This window comes from Caloenas nicobarica, chromosome 24 (assembly GCF_036013445.1).
Source record: "Caloenas nicobarica isolate bCalNic1 chromosome 24, bCalNic1.hap1, whole genome shotgun sequence".
Lineage (NCBI taxonomy): Eukaryota > Metazoa > Chordata > Aves > Columbiformes > Columbidae > Caloenas > Caloenas nicobarica.
The window spans coordinates 5,406,654-5,420,863 of record NC_088268.1 but is presented as its reverse complement, the minus strand read 5'-3'; the positions used below and the strand labels follow the sequence as shown (position 1 = coordinate 5,420,863).

The 14,210-nt window shown below is 60.8% G+C and overlaps 2 protein-coding genes across 3 annotated transcripts; one reads left to right on the top strand and one right to left on the bottom strand.

The window, feature by feature from the left end:
- Positions 1-562: 562 nt before the first annotated feature.
- Positions 563-5,556, bottom strand: SNX11 (sorting nexin 11). Its single transcript, XM_065651087.1, has 7 exons — positions 5,491-5,556; positions 3,040-3,088; positions 2,798-2,884; positions 2,372-2,472; positions 2,053-2,151; positions 1,645-1,857; positions 563-1,560 (listed from the first exon to the last, which is right to left on the bottom strand). Exons 2-7 carry the CDS (start codon positions 3,058-3,060, stop codon positions 1,419-1,421), a joined length of 663 nt encoding a protein of 220 aa, XP_065507159.1. The 5' UTR covers positions 3,061-3,088; positions 5,491-5,556; the 3' UTR covers positions 563-1,418.
- Positions 5,557-5,835: 279 nt separating this feature from the next.
- CBX1 (chromobox 1) lies at positions 5,836-12,211 on the top strand. 2 transcript variants are annotated; one of them, XM_065651201.1, is made up of 5 exons: positions 5,836-5,967; positions 9,608-9,780; positions 10,281-10,458; positions 11,107-11,201; positions 11,884-12,211. In XM_065651201.1, exons 2-5 carry the CDS (start codon positions 9,641-9,643, stop codon positions 12,026-12,028), a joined length of 558 nt encoding a protein of 185 aa, XP_065507273.1. In that variant the 5' UTR covers positions 5,836-5,967; positions 9,608-9,640; the 3' UTR covers positions 12,029-12,211. The 2 variants fall into 2 exon arrangements, with proteins under 2 accessions (XP_065507273.1, XP_065507272.1); XM_065651200.1 differs by having other exon boundaries at positions 9,605-9,780.
- Positions 12,212-14,210: the final 1,999 nt, after the last annotated feature.

The window sequence follows — 14,210 nt, the reverse complement described above, 5'->3', positions numbered from 1 at the left end:
GCGAACCGTGCGGGGGGTCTGGGGGAGGATACGGCCCCGGCCGTGGGCGAGGACACGCGTGGGCGCAGCAGCGGGTCCTGGGCACAGCTGGGCTCACAGCTGCACCGTTTGGAGCCGCACGCTCATGAATACGTATGAATATGCATGAGGGGGGGCAGCCAATGGCAGCGGCGCTCCAGCGCGCCGGCAGCTGCCAGCCTTTGCCGTGAACTTCTCTTGACATTTTGGATGCGCCTCGATGGGTTTTCAGCCCTCCCGCCCCCTCCTCGCTGGGTCCTGACCCCTGCACGGGTCCTGGACCCCCCCTAGCCAGACCCAGCACCGCCAAACTCGCTTCGGGGCCAAGGTGGGACCCCCAGCCCCGCCTGTCCCCTGCCACCCCCATGCTGGTTCCCCCCGGGGACCTCCACGCTGGTTCCAGCAGCTCCAGCCCCACAGCCAGAGGTGCAACAACCCTTTTTTCCCCAAAACCCATTTCTCTGCAATTAGCTGGGCCGCAGCTCAGCTCCCTCCGCCCCCGCAGTGAGGACGCGCATTGCCAGTGACCAGTCGAGTCTCCTCTTCTACTTCACTTTTATTTTGAGTCAGAGCATGTCGGCTTCGCCATCACCAGTGCCAAGGGGGGAGGAAAAAGTGCGGGAGAGCGCAGGGAGCGGCACCGGGAGCAACCGGCACTGCCAGACACTGACCCCGCGGCAGCACCGCGTTCCTGCTCTCGGAGCAAACGAGACCCCCCTGGCCCCCCGTGCAGGGCAATGGGTGCACTGGGAAGGAGCCCATCACCTCAAAAGGGCTGGGGAGAAAAACCATCCCCCCTCTCCCGGGCTCCCCAGGGAAGCTCGTTCCCGTCCGTTCCAGCTGCGGGACGAGCTGTGCCAGGAGGCCCCAGCTGTGGGTACGGGATCTGCCCCCCATGGCTGGGCTCCGCGCAGCTGAGACCCCCCCCAGGAGCTGTACAAGGCACCTGGTACTGGGGAAGTGCGGCCCCTCCTGCCTGCAGCGCCAAGGGGAACACGGGGGACACTAAAGGGACACGTTGAGCAGCAGTCAGCCCCTGCTCCGCCACGCTGGAGGTGCTACTGTCCCCCCCGGGCTGGGGACACAGCGCTGCGCTGGCACTGCCGCCTGGTTCAGCCCCGCTGCTGCTGCTGCAGAGAGCAAAGGCCACAGGAACAACACACAGAGGTTTCACTAACCACTAGATCCCTTCTCCAAAGAGGAGAGTGACACGAACACACTGCCTGGGACATGGAGGACAGGTGAGAGTCAGCAGAGAGCATGTGAGCCCCAGACACCGCAGAGCCAGGGACACGGCCACGCTCCCAGTGCAGCCCCAGTCCCACCAGCCTGGACAGCAGTGGTCCCTCTTCCAGCGAGGGCTGTGGGTGCTGGGGAGGGCAGGCGATGTCCCCAGAGCGTCACTGCAGGTCCCGCCGCCCGCCCAGGGGCTCTGCAGGCTCCTCCGGACTGTCCGAGTGCACGTCGTCCATCCCGAAGTCGCTCCAGTGCGGGAAGGTCTGGAGGCAGCTCAGCCCCTGTGGGTTCCCTGGGCCAGCGCAGCTGAAATGAGAGAACGGGTCAGAGCGGAGATGGGACCCGGGGACACCATGGGACCCCAGCCCAGTCCTTCCCCGCTGGCGTTACCTGAGGCGCGGGTCCCCCCCCGGCAGCAGCGCGGGGCGGCTCTCCTCCTCCTGCGCCCAGCCGCAGTTGGACATGGCGTAGTGCAGGATGGCATCAGTCACCGTCCGCGAGCCCTGGCCCTGCACGCACGCCTCAATCTCGGGCACCGAGAGCTGGCTCTGCAGGAAAAGGTGCAGGCGGCTGTCTGAGAGGAGAACGACGTTCTGCACCACCCTGTGCAGGGAGAGAGGAGGAGGAGTGAGGCCGGAGCACGCTGAGCTCTGCCCCGTCGACAGCTCGTGTGCCACGCACCACCACGGTGACCGTGGACAGCCCCGCTGCCACCTCACAGCCACCATCTCAGCACAACGCGAGCAGCGTGTCCTCTCCCCCCACCCAGCGCTCAGCACCCGCAGGAACTCCACTCACTTCTCCAGGAACTGCTGCAGCCCCTGTCTCCGCTTCTCCACAAACTCATCCGTGCTGCCCACGAAGAAGGTGGATTTCCCGGGCAGCTCCGGGACAGGCCTGCGGGCACAGGGCAGAGGGGGCGGCTCAGAGGCAGCGCCAGAGCTTGGGGACACCGCGGCAGCAGCAGCCAGGACCCCACTTTGCGCAGACCTGGGTCCCAGGAGCTCAGCGACCCCGTGTCGGTGTCTGGGGTTTCTGTCCATGTCTGTTCCCCGTTCATGTGAGTCTCACAGGGAATGGGAAGCAGCGTCTGGCAGGGAGCACGGGGCACACTTACACCAAGCCAGCGTTCTTCTGGAGCTGCCGCCTCAGCCACACGAACTCACGGTACCGGCGCCGCACGCATGAAGTCTTGGCAGTAAAGGCCTTGCTGTTGGTCTGCAAAAAAACACCCACCACGGAAATAAGCCGGGGGATTGAGGGGCAGCAAGGGAGAGGAGGGCAGGATCCCGCCTGAGCTGTGACGAAGGGATCCCTGCAACCTGTTGGGCACTGGGGAGCTGAAAGTGCACAGAAAACTTCTCCAGGGGAGACGTTGGGTCTCAGATCTTCACAGAGACAGCACAGAGGGAGGGACGGGGCTGCTGGGGTTTGTCATGGCTCCTTCCATTCCCGCTCAGCACAGACAGACAGGGCCGGACAACTCCTCCCGTACGGCACGACCGCGCTCCGCAGCTCACTCCGCTCCCTGGCCCCAACTCACGTGCAGGAAGATTTTATAGTCCACATAGGAGTTCCAGGAGCCCTCGTTCTGCACGCGGGGGTCCTGGACACGCACCGTGGTCAGCTCCTGCGGCACAAGCAGCACCTGAGTGCTCATCCCTGGCTGCCCCACGGACCCTGCCCGGCGCTCAGCACCCCCCACCCTTGACACAGCACTCAGAGACCCAAACCCCAGCCAGGAATGGACAAACAGACAGACTCCCCCGTCAGAAAGGCTCTTACTTCCTCTTGGTTCTCCAACATCCTAGAGCCAGAGCCCAGCGGGAAACATCTGTACAGAGAAAAGAGGATTTAGTAAGACGTTTGCTGCACCATTACATGCTCCTGCAGTAATTCCCGTTGTGCAACCACACCATGGACACAGTGCCAGGGCCTGGGGGAAGGGGACAGCGAGATAAACCCCTCTATACCAAATAAACACACGGTCCAGCCAGGGAAACCCCTCAGAGTCCCCCCGGACACAAACACAGACCAGGAACACTCGTCAGGGGGAGCTGGAAGACCAAGTGTGTCCCATGTCTGGGTTTCACCTCCTCTGTGGGATTTTTTGCCAGAGGTTTTGAAGCCTCTGGGATGAACCAAGATCACAGGACATCCCGCCCCGGCTCCCGAGGGACACGGCTCCCGATGGCAGAGCCAAGTGACGCTTCACCTGTCCCCGTTCCTGGAGTTTTGCCTTTTAGGCCACGAGAGCTGCCAAGTGCCAGGCAGCGCTGGAAACCCGGCCTGTGTCTATAAGCTCAGATGTGAAGCGAAGCACTTCTGGAGACAGAGCTAATTTTAGCTGGGACAAGGGGAGGGGTTGAGCCACAAACGGCGCTTTAAAAATCTGGCTCCACCAGTTTGCGGGTATTTTCTGCCAAACTTCAGCCACCCAATTCCACCTGGAGAGCACGGAAAGTGTTTAAAAAAAGCAGAGAGGAGTTTTGGAATAGACAGCGAGAGATCGCGGCCCTGCTCCCAGACGTCTCCCAGTACCGGAGCTCCTGCTGGGTCAGGCCACTGCTGGTTCCAATTGGAGCTGCAAGGGGGAGGGCGAGGGGAACATCCCAAATAAACCCTCCATGCTTTAGCACACGTGATTCCTCCCCTGAGGAACGAGGGGAGAGAAGGAGCAGAATGTGACACGAGTCACTTTGCTCAGCCCAGATCCTCCCCCGCACTGGGGGCTCCCAGCCAGAACCAGTTCAGCACCAGAACTTGACCATCGTGTTCCCTGGCCCCCCCGGGGGACACTGCCGCTGCCCCCTTCGTTGCTTTTAGAGCTCCTGGCTCTGCACAACAGCTCTGCCGAGATTAAAAATGCAAGAGGGAGAAGAGGGAGACTGAGAAACTGCCTAATGGAACAGCGGAGGGTTGCCAGGAACAGGAATTTAATTTCCCAGGGTGCTCGAAGAGCAGAGACGGCTCTGGACAACCAGGGAGGAGGAGAACGGGCTGTGGGGAAACCGAGATCAGAGCCCGAGCACTCCCGCCTTTCACCTCCACTTCCATCCAGAGCTGTACTGAGAAACGCATAATCTCATTTCCGCTTTATTTGGCGTTAATTGATCTCATCTCGACAAATCAACTTAAACCCAACGGAGAAGGCAGCTCTGAATTAGCTTTAAGCAGTTACGCCAAATCCTCTTGCAGGGCTTTTGCTTAAAGCCTCGGTTTAAGGGGCCCTAGGATATGTGGTTTGGTCTCATCTTCCTCCCGTTTGCATTTCGGTGTTCCCAGGGCTCGCGCCGTCGCTGTGTCCCAGCTGGAAGGACGCGGTGGTGGCGGCGGCGGCACCGGAACGTCCCGTGTTCACGTTCCCGGAGCCTGACGCCGCTTGCCCGCCCGCGACACGCGGGTTTGGGCGCTGGAGGAGCCGCAGACGCTGTCCCACCGGGGGACCAGGCGGATTCGCCTCCCCCCGCCCTGTGCTCACCCTGCTGATGGGGAAAGCGATGGTTTCTGCCTCGTCTGCTGCCTTTGACCCTCTTTGCTGACTCGGACACGTCCTTTGCAGCGTCTCTACCCCTCAGCACAGCAGGACCTGCGCTGAATGTTCCTTCCCCAGCACACACCGGTGGTAGTTAAAACCAGCTCCAGGCTGAGCTTTGACACCCGTCACCGCTCCAGGCGACCTCCGGCCGCACACGGGGCCCGGGGGTTGAGGAAAAACGGGAGCGAGCCCCGTTAGTTGCTGCTTTTGCTCGTCAGGCCCGGGCTGAGCTGCCCCCGCCGGCACCGGGCGGGTTCGGAGGTTGTTTCCCCCCACGGAGGGAATGGGCTCCCCCAACCCCAGGGACACCCCCGATCGGGGCCACCCCGGGGGGACACCTGCCTGCGTGAATGTCACCGCAATCACGTCACCGCGCTCCGGAGCCGCCCCCGGCCCCGCAGCACCGGGGCTGGGCCCGGGCCAGGCCCCGCAGCAGCCGCCACCGCTGCCGGGGCCGGTGCCGCTCTCGGGCAGCCGGTCCGGCCCGGCCCGGTCCCCGCGGGCTCGGCCCAGCCCCGCCAGGGGGGAAAGGCCCAACCCGGCCCAGCCGCCCCGGGCCCAGCCCCGCCCCGAGCAGGCCCCGGATCTCCCGCCAGGGCCCGGCGCTGCCTCCCCGGGGATTCCCCGCCCGCCGCCGCGGGGGCTCCGCACCGAGAGACCCCAACCCCGAACCGCCCCCCCGCCCGGGGCCCCCTCACCTCCTCCCGGAGGCCGCGGCCCCTTTAAGCAGCGCGGCGGCGCGGAGGCCTCGTAGACATGGCGGCGCTTCCTCTTCCGGCGCGGGGCATGCTGGGAGTTGTGGTCGCCCCTGGGCAGCGGGCCGCGGCCTGAGCGCTTCGGCTCCGCGCGGCCTCCCCGGGGGGCCCGGCCGGGCCCCGCCGCCGTGCGATCCCCACCGGAGCGGCGCGTCTAAGCCCAACCGGGAAAGCCGCGCCGGGGAGGGCGGGCGGCGGCAGCGGAGCGGAGGACTACAACTCCCAGCGTGCCCCGCGGCGGGAGGACTACGAGTCCCAGCGTGCCCCGCGGCGGGCGGCGCAGGCGCGGAGCGGGCGGCGGGCAGCGGGGCTGGCCGGGCTCTTTTGTTCGAGGGAGGCGGACGGAGCGCGGCCAGGCCCGGGCGCCACCCGACCCCGCAGGCCCCTTCCCCTCGGGAACCGTTGGCGGGGCTGTGCAAGGTGAGCGGGGCGGGGGGGAGCGGTGCCGGGGAGGAGCTGGGCGGGACCGGGGGGGTCGCTGCGGGAGGTGGCGCCGGGGGCGGTGAGGCCGCGGGGGGATGGGACGGGATGGGGGGGTTAATGCGGGTGTTTGGGGCGGGGGGCATGTTGCAGGGGGGGCGCTGGGAAAAGCGTCGTTGGGGGGGATGTGCTGGCAGGGCCGGGCCCCCCAAAGGGGCCGCGGGGCGGGGGGGTGAGGCTGCGGGCAAATCCGGGCCCGGGCGGCCCTTGGGGGATCGGAAGAGCCGAGGGGGGGCCCGGGCTGGGGGGGGAAGATGTGGCCGGGGGGGCTGGTGCGTGAGGGGAGAGCGGGGGGCGAGTGCGGGGGGGAGAAGCTGGAGCGGGGACCCCGCTGGGGGGGCGGCATTTGGATGGTTTAAAAAGCCGCCGGTGGAGCCCCCGGGGTGAGGAGGGGGAGGGGCGGGGCATCCGGCTGCCGCGGGAGCGGGGAGGGGACGAGTGACAAGTTTTGGCGGGGAGAATGAGCGGGAAGCGGCTCCGAGGGCCGGGGGGGCACAGCTGCGGGGGGGCTCCCCTGGGGACGGCCCAGCGGGGGCACAGGGGCTGGGCTGGATCACGGTGCTGGGGTTGATCTCTTTGGAAGCAGCGAACACGTGTGTTGTCCCTATAAAACCCAGAGATCAAAGCATAAAAGGGATTTCTGGCTGAATAATTACAGGCTCTATCTTTGAAAGATTTTTATTAATGTAAAAAAAAACTAAGTATCCCTTGCGCACGTGAGAGGAAGGTGCCTGCGATGGGTCTTTGCAGCCACCAGTCCCCACCGGGTTTGCGAGCAGGGTCTGGTTTCCTATTAGTGCTTGAGGTCCTGGCGATGAAAACGATGAGAAACAGATGTGGCTGCGCCATCCCCACTCAGAAATAACGCGGGGAAGGGTCTGTGAGCGCCGGCGAACGGCTCCCGGGCACGGGGCGCTGGGGGACGTGTCCCCAGGGGTGAAGGCTGCAGGGAAGGTGCTGCAGGGCCCCGCGGGGCCGTTCCAGGAGTCCTGCAGCACTCGGGGCGATGTTTTCTCGTCTTTATACAAAAGGGAGAAGAACATAAATCCACGCTCTGACTCCACCGGTGTTTATCTGATCTGGAGGAGGTCAGAAGTTGCGTCTGCCTTCACATAACAAACTCTAAATTCCTGTCTGCAGGATGGGATTTCTTACTCCGGCTTCTCTTTCTCTGCTGGGAGGTGACGTTCCTCCTGCTGCGTGTGCGTTTCTCATAAACCCAGAGGTGCCTTCACTCACGGATTGTGAACTTAACTGGAAATGATGTGGCTGGGCTTGAAGGTTGTGGCTTTTCTTTAGTTTGGTCTCCATTCAAAGGCTTGAGCTTTCACTCCAACTTTCCAGAGATGTTTTCTGCTGTTTCTGGAGAGTGGAAGCCTTACCATGCTTGTTCCCACTTCAAAAGAGTGATGCCTGCTGCCTGTCCCTGGCACGTGTGGGATAAACTTGGCTCTTTGAAGAGACGGGTGATCCCAGCCAAGTCTGGGAAAGGCAGGAGGAGGAAATGTTTTAAGTTTAAAAACTCATTAAAGCTGAGCCGAACTGTTAATCCTTTAAGATGCTGCTAATGGAGCTGGTCTGGGCTCAGATTAAACCTCTGGGTCTCCACTTTTTTATTTTTCTTAGGCTGCTCTTCCTTTAATTGTTAAACTTTCTCCAGCAAAGCTCAGTGCCAGGCGTCGCGCAGGTAGGCAGAGCTTCACCATCCTCCTAAGCATCCCGGCCGGGCTGGGTGTATTTTCATTTCTCCGGTAGCGGTTTCACCCTGGGGTGCTGCTCTCCAGATCTCCCGGCACCGGCTTTGCTCTGATCCGCGGCACAACGTGCTGCCAGGACCAGCTCCTGCCCCAAGAACTTGAGGTTTTGTCCAAGTCTTCGTGCTGGGTTCTGTCTTCCCGGCCTTTCACCGGAGTCACGATTCTTTCCAAGTGCCATGGGTGCGTCCTGGCTCCTTCTCCTCTCTGCTGCACACCCAGGAATTGTTCTGTCAATCTCTGTTCTGCTTTCCCCTCCACAAAGGATTTCAGCTTTCAGCAGAGATCTCGAGCACCCGGGGAAGCAGCGGCTGGTGCAGGGGCTGCCGGGGGCGGGGCTGCCCACCCTCCGCACCGCCGGATCTCCCACCCTCGGCAACCCCTTTCCCAAAGAGCCCCTGGCCTCCGGGTTTTGTCTCCTCCACCCAGCACTCCGCACAATAAACCGAGGGCTTCACTGCGCTGTGTCCCTTGGTGCCTTCTCTGCCTTTCCCTCCCCACAGCCCCGTCCCGCAGCCCAGCTCCGGTTTTAGCTGCTCCCCTCCAAGCCCAGCCTGGCCAGACTCAGCCCTTGGGCTCTTTGATCCTGTCCTGGTTTTGTCCTTAAACCTTGACAGATCCTTATGAAGCAGCTCGAGCAGCCCCGCGATCCAGCCAAGCACCCCTGGGTGCTCAAAACCAAACCCATCTCCAGGCCGTAACCACAGTGCTTTCAACTCAAACCATGCGGCTGCCACTGACCGGAAACCTCCATGGAGAGAGGGGCACCCCAGATCTCACCCCCTAGCCCGTCCCGGAGTTTATTTGCTGGTTATTTGGGGCTGTGATGGCACCTTCTTGGGCGTCTCCTCTGCTGCATTGTGCTCAGCTCTGGCCCCTTCTCCAGAGGCAGGCGGGGGTACAGCGCTGGTTTTAGGCAGGCGGGGGTACAGCGCTGGTTTTAGGCAGGCGGGGGTACAGCGCTGGTTTTAGGCAGACCAGGTTGCCAGCTTTGCTGCTGGCTCCGTGATGGTGCAGCTGCTTCTCAGAGATAAGAAACGGGAGATTTGGAACCTCTTTGGTTGGACTAAATCAGTGCATCCCGTTCTGGGCACTGGGCTGGCAGTGCAGGCGTGTTTGGAGCTGAGGCTGAGGTTGGGGTACTGGAGGGCTCTGTATTTTTCTTGAACCTCAGGAACAATCCTGGATCTGCCTGGCCACGGAGCTTTCCCTGCTCCGAGCGGGGTTTCGGCAGGGGAGTGGGGCCTCTCTGTGGTTTTTGGCTCTCTGAAGTGTTCTGTTCTGGCGCGTTGGCAAAGCCGCTCCCCCTCTGCAGCCTTCCCGGCGGGACCAGGGAGTGGAGCTGTGCTGAGGGCCACCCTGTCCCCCAAGGGCCACCCTGTCCCCAAGGGCCACCCCATCCCCGCTGTGCCACAGGTTTAGGGCCGGTACCCCAGGCTGCGTCGGGCCGGAGCGTTCCCCAAATCCTGCGTCACTTGTGCTGCTGCCCAGCGAGCGCTGGGGGTGTGCAGGGATTTTTGACTGTCTGAACAGATAAATATCCCCGAGTGCGCATCCATGTGAATGTGGGAAGCTTGGAATCGAGGACTGTGACTTATATTTAACTTAAATTAACTATTTATTAACTTCTACTTAATATTAGTGGTGCGCTGTCTCTCTGGACCATCCTGGCCCATCTCTTCGTGCATTACCTGCTCTGTACGTGCCTGTTTTCTCCAAAGAAGCGTTTTCCTGCGCTGTGCTCTGCGCGTCCAGCGTGTTCGCTGCCTGGCAGAGGCAAACCTGACCTTGACACAAACCTCTGGTTCTCTTTGCTTTTTTAGCAGCGTCGCCCATAAGCTGAAAAACTGGCCAGCACAATGGGAAAAAAACAGAACAAGAAGAAAGTGGAAGAGGTCTTAGAGGAAGAGGAGGAGGAGTATGTGGTGGAGAAGGTCCTGGATCGGCGAGTGGTGAAGGGCAAAGTGGAATATCTGCTGAAGTGGAAAGGCTTCTCGGAGTAAGTGGGTGCTGGGGGCTCCAGCATGAGCATCTCGGCTGCTTTTGGCTCCCAAAGCCCCCCCAGGTGGGTGGCTCAGCCTCCCCGTGCCACTGCTTGTCCGTAAAATGGAGCTATTGGGCCATGATGATAAAAATAATGGTGCGAAGCACCTCGAACTCTGAGCAGGGCCAGGAGAGCCCAGCCTGGGTGAGAAAGTCGTGTTTGTGCCTTGCAATCAGGCTGCGCGGTACCCCAGGGGGGCTTCCCCCCCTTTAACCTGATGTGAGACAAACAGCTGGAGAAAATGAATTATATTTCTGTCCTGAGAAGGGAAATAACCACCCTGCCCTCTGGCATCCCCGCCTGGACCAGGGTCCCGTTTCCCGAGGGGAGGTCACACATCCAAACCACTGCTTCTCTCCCATCGCCTGACCTGCTGTCCAGGGCATTTCTCGGCAGGGAAAGCTGCAGCGAAACCACCTGTGTGTGTAAAACTCTGCTGTTACCTTTGCTTGCAGCGAAGACAACACCTGGGAGCCAGAGGAGAACCTGGACTGCCCAGACCTCATTGCCGAGTTCCTGCAGTCCCAGAAAACCGCGCACGAGAGCGAGAAGTCCGAGGGGAGCAAGCGCAAAGCGGAGTCAGACACGGAGGACAAGGGGGAGGAGAGCAAACCAAAGAAGAAGAAGGAGGAGGTGAGTTGGGGGGGTTCTGCATGTGCTGCGGTGTCAGGAGCTCCAAAACCTTGGTCAGACTGTTCTCCCGCGCCGGGGGAGTGATCGTGTTTCAATGAGACACGGCTGAAGTGCTGGTGAAAAGCCGTAGCTTTCATCAGGAGGCAAGAGCTGGGTCTAAGCTGGGCCAGAACCAGGCCTAAACGGAAAGGCTAGTTCTTGAATCAAAAGGGTAGAGAGCACCAGGTTCTCCTGAAGAACTGCACAGGGCGGGAAACAGGAGGCAGGAGCTGCCTGTTGTCTTTGGAAAAGGGGGATGGAGGTGGAGCAGAGTGTCCTGCTCAGGGCAGCAGGGCTGCTGAAAAGCCCCACAGTCTGGTTTGCAGCCCGGGAGCTGCTGAGTCTTGGCCATCACCAGAGTTTGAGCAGCAGGGCTTTGGAAATGGGATCCTCTGCCTGCAGCACCGCAGGGCACAACGCCATGCTGCCCGCAGCCGCCTCGTGCCCTGGGATTGCACCCGGGGGGGCTTCTCAGCGCCCCGCTGGCCTTTGTCACCTTAGGCTGAACATCAGACACACGGAGCCTTTCTGAACAGTCACCGGTGTGTCCCGGTGACTGCAGACAGGACCGCCCTGTCATGCTAAAAGTGGAAATCCGTCCGTTTTCAGTTGGAGAAACCGCGAGGTTTCGCCCGAGGGTTTGAGCCGGAACGAATCATCGGTGCCACGGATTCCAGCGGGGAGCTGATGTTCCTGATGAAGTGGTGAGTCTGGCTTTGCAGCTGCTGCTTCTTTGCTCCGCGCCGAGGCGGACGTGGGTGCGAAACCAGCAGGCAGGGCCCTTGGGATCGTGTGGTGTTAAGATGTCCCCTGGCAGCAGGCAGGAGCTTGGGGACAGAGAGCGGGGCACGGTGTCACCACACGGGCCGCAGTGTCGGAAGGCTGCGCCCAGAGGAGAGCCGACGGTGCCCAAGTCCCTTTTGGCTGCGGTGACGCTTGTCGCTGGCGCACGTGGGAGCTGGACCAGTCGAGCCATTTGGTTTTGCAGCGTCTCAGGAGCACAGAGCAGCTGGGGCAGAGCCGCAGCTTTGATTTCCGAGTCTCCTTCTCTGGGGACGTTCCAAACCCGCGCGGATCCTGTGCTGCCTGCTCTGGGGACCCTGCTTGAGCAGGGGCTGGGCCGGGTGATCGCCAGAGGTCCCTCCAACCCCAAACATTCAGTGATTCTCTCCCTGTCCCCGACACCCCAGAGCTGAACTCGCACCTCAATTTTTCCTGGGCTCACCCGCTGCTACTCCTGCTCCAGAGCTGCTCGAGAAGGGGCCATTCGCATCCCCCAAGCAGCTCAGGGTCGCTCTTTACCTGCCAATTCTTCATTTTTCTCCAGTCTCCGCTTCTTCCGCCCCCCCCCGCAGCCCCTAACTCGCACCCCGCTCTGGCCCGCAGGAAGAACTCGGACGAGGCTGACCTGGTCCCTGCCAAGGAGGCCAACATCAAGTGCCCGCAGGTGGTGATCTCCTTCTACGAGGAGCGGTTGACATGGCATTCCTACCCCTCGGAGGACGATGACAAGAAAGAGGACAAGAACTAACCCCCCACGCCCGCTCTGACCGGCCTCGGCGTGGAGGTGGAACTGTGGGTGCGAGAGGCGGCTGCGCGGGGAGCGGAGCGGCCGGAGGGGACGATGCCCTTTGGAGAGACCCGTTTGGTGTCTGCGCCCGCGGCTGCTCCGCTGCTTCTGCAGCTTCGCGCTGGGGGCGGATCCCAACCAGCCCAGCTCGACTGGGGGGGCGGGAGGGGGGTTGGGGGGGAATTGGGGTGTTTGTTTCGACTGTGGATTTGCAGCTGGCGGGGGAGGCAGCAAAGCCCTTTCCATGAAGGACTCGCTGGGGGGGGCGCAGGTGGATGCTGCTTGTTCTTTAAAGGCCATCTCAGCAACCGCAGCCTCTTCCCCATCGTGGTAACTCTGCATTTTTACAGCGTAGCATGTGTGTAGTTTGGGGGTTTGTTTTGTTTTTTTGGGGTTTTTGTTTTTTTGTTGGGTTTGTTTTGTTATTTTTTTTTTCTTTTGCTATTTACTAGTGTATCGGTTTGGGGGGCTGAGGGAGGGATGTGGGGAAATTGGTCTCTTGTTTAATTGGGGAGGGAGGGAGAGGAGGTCTGGTGACCACGTTCCAGATCATTTCCAGATCTTTTTTAGAACCTGAATTCAGAAAAGGGGAAAAAAAATAGGAAGGGGGAAAAAAAGAGCCCAGTATTGATGGTAGAAATGGGGGGACAGGGACACTGACATGAGACTGAAACTGTGACTGTCCCCAGGTCCGGAGCCAAGAGCCTCCAGACCCTGCGGGCAGTTTTGGGGGGCGGGGGCTGAGGGGAGACTTGTGAAAATGCGAATTTGTGATTCGTCTGGTCCTGGAGCCCAACTGCCGGTTCCTGACACGTGCATTGTATGGGGGGGGGTGGGGCGGATGGGGACCCTTTAATCGCCTTTTACCTTCTGTCCGTGACAAGGTGCTATTTCTCAAAATTGGGGGGAGGGACAGACTTGTGACCACTTATTCCTTTTCTCACCTTAATCTGAGTGTCCGACCAGCAGCGCTGGGAGCCCTTTAGTTGTGGGAGGAAATCAGCAGCAGCACAAGAAAAACTCAATTCCGTGTTCTCCCACGACAAGCAGTTGTTTGCAGGAGCCCAGACGTGGTGCTGGAGCCGCATGTGTTACCCTCAATCTTCTGAAGTTTTGGTTTTTTAAATCAGATTTATTACAAAAACTGAACTATTTAATGTCGGGAGTCTTGAGCCCCACCAGACTCCCGGCAGCTCCGTGTAGGGTGGTATGTATCTAGACTTGCATTGTACAAACCTTTTTTTTTTTTTTAAAGCATGTGTTTAGGTTTATGTGAAAACGTTGTTTAAATGTAAAGTACGTGTTTGGATTTTAACTTCATACCAAGCTCTGTCAGTTTTTTGTCTCAATAAAATTTTAGATTTATAATCCTGATTTTTTTCTTCCCTACCTTGCTGCTTCCTCCAGCCCATTGTGCGCGAGATGCGGGACGCAGAGCGGGGCCGGACGGAGTTCGGCCACTTCCCTCTGCGCCGGGGGCTCCGCTCGCGGTGGCGACAGCGACCGGAGCTTCGGAGCAGCCGCCGGCAGGTTCTGATTTGTGCTGAATTCCATCTGGAGAAGAGAAGTGTCCTACAGGTCAGTGTCTGGAGGCCCCAGTCCAGTCTCACCCCTGGACCAGTTGCGATTTGGGACTTTGGCCGATGCCACTCGAGCCGGGAGCGCGCGGTGTCCCAGCCAGATCCGGTACCCGCGTGGGTAAGTGGCTTTTACTTCAGTTCTCTGAACGTTGGACAGACTTGGTCAGTTTGCGTTTCCCCGATGGGTTTTTTGGTAGTGGTTCTGGTGATGGGCTGAGGACGGAGGTGACCTCACGTGTGGCTTGGTGTGGGTGGCCTTGGTGACGCCACAAGCAGGGAGGTTCCGGGGGGTGTTCAGGGCTGATGGGGGCTCCCCCAGCCCCTCACAGCCACTCGGGGCTGTGAAACTGCGCAGCCAGGTGAAATCCGGGTTATTGGCAAGAGCGGGACGGGGAAGCGTCTGCCCTGCCCCAGCAGTAACTAAACTGTATTAACCACTGGAGATGGAAGGGGGAAGGTCCACCTAATGGACCAGCAGGAGCTGCGGTGCCTGGGGGGCTCGGGGGCCGTCAGTGGCAGCGGGATCTGGGGGACACTCGTCGCTCCATCCCGGGGAGCGACTG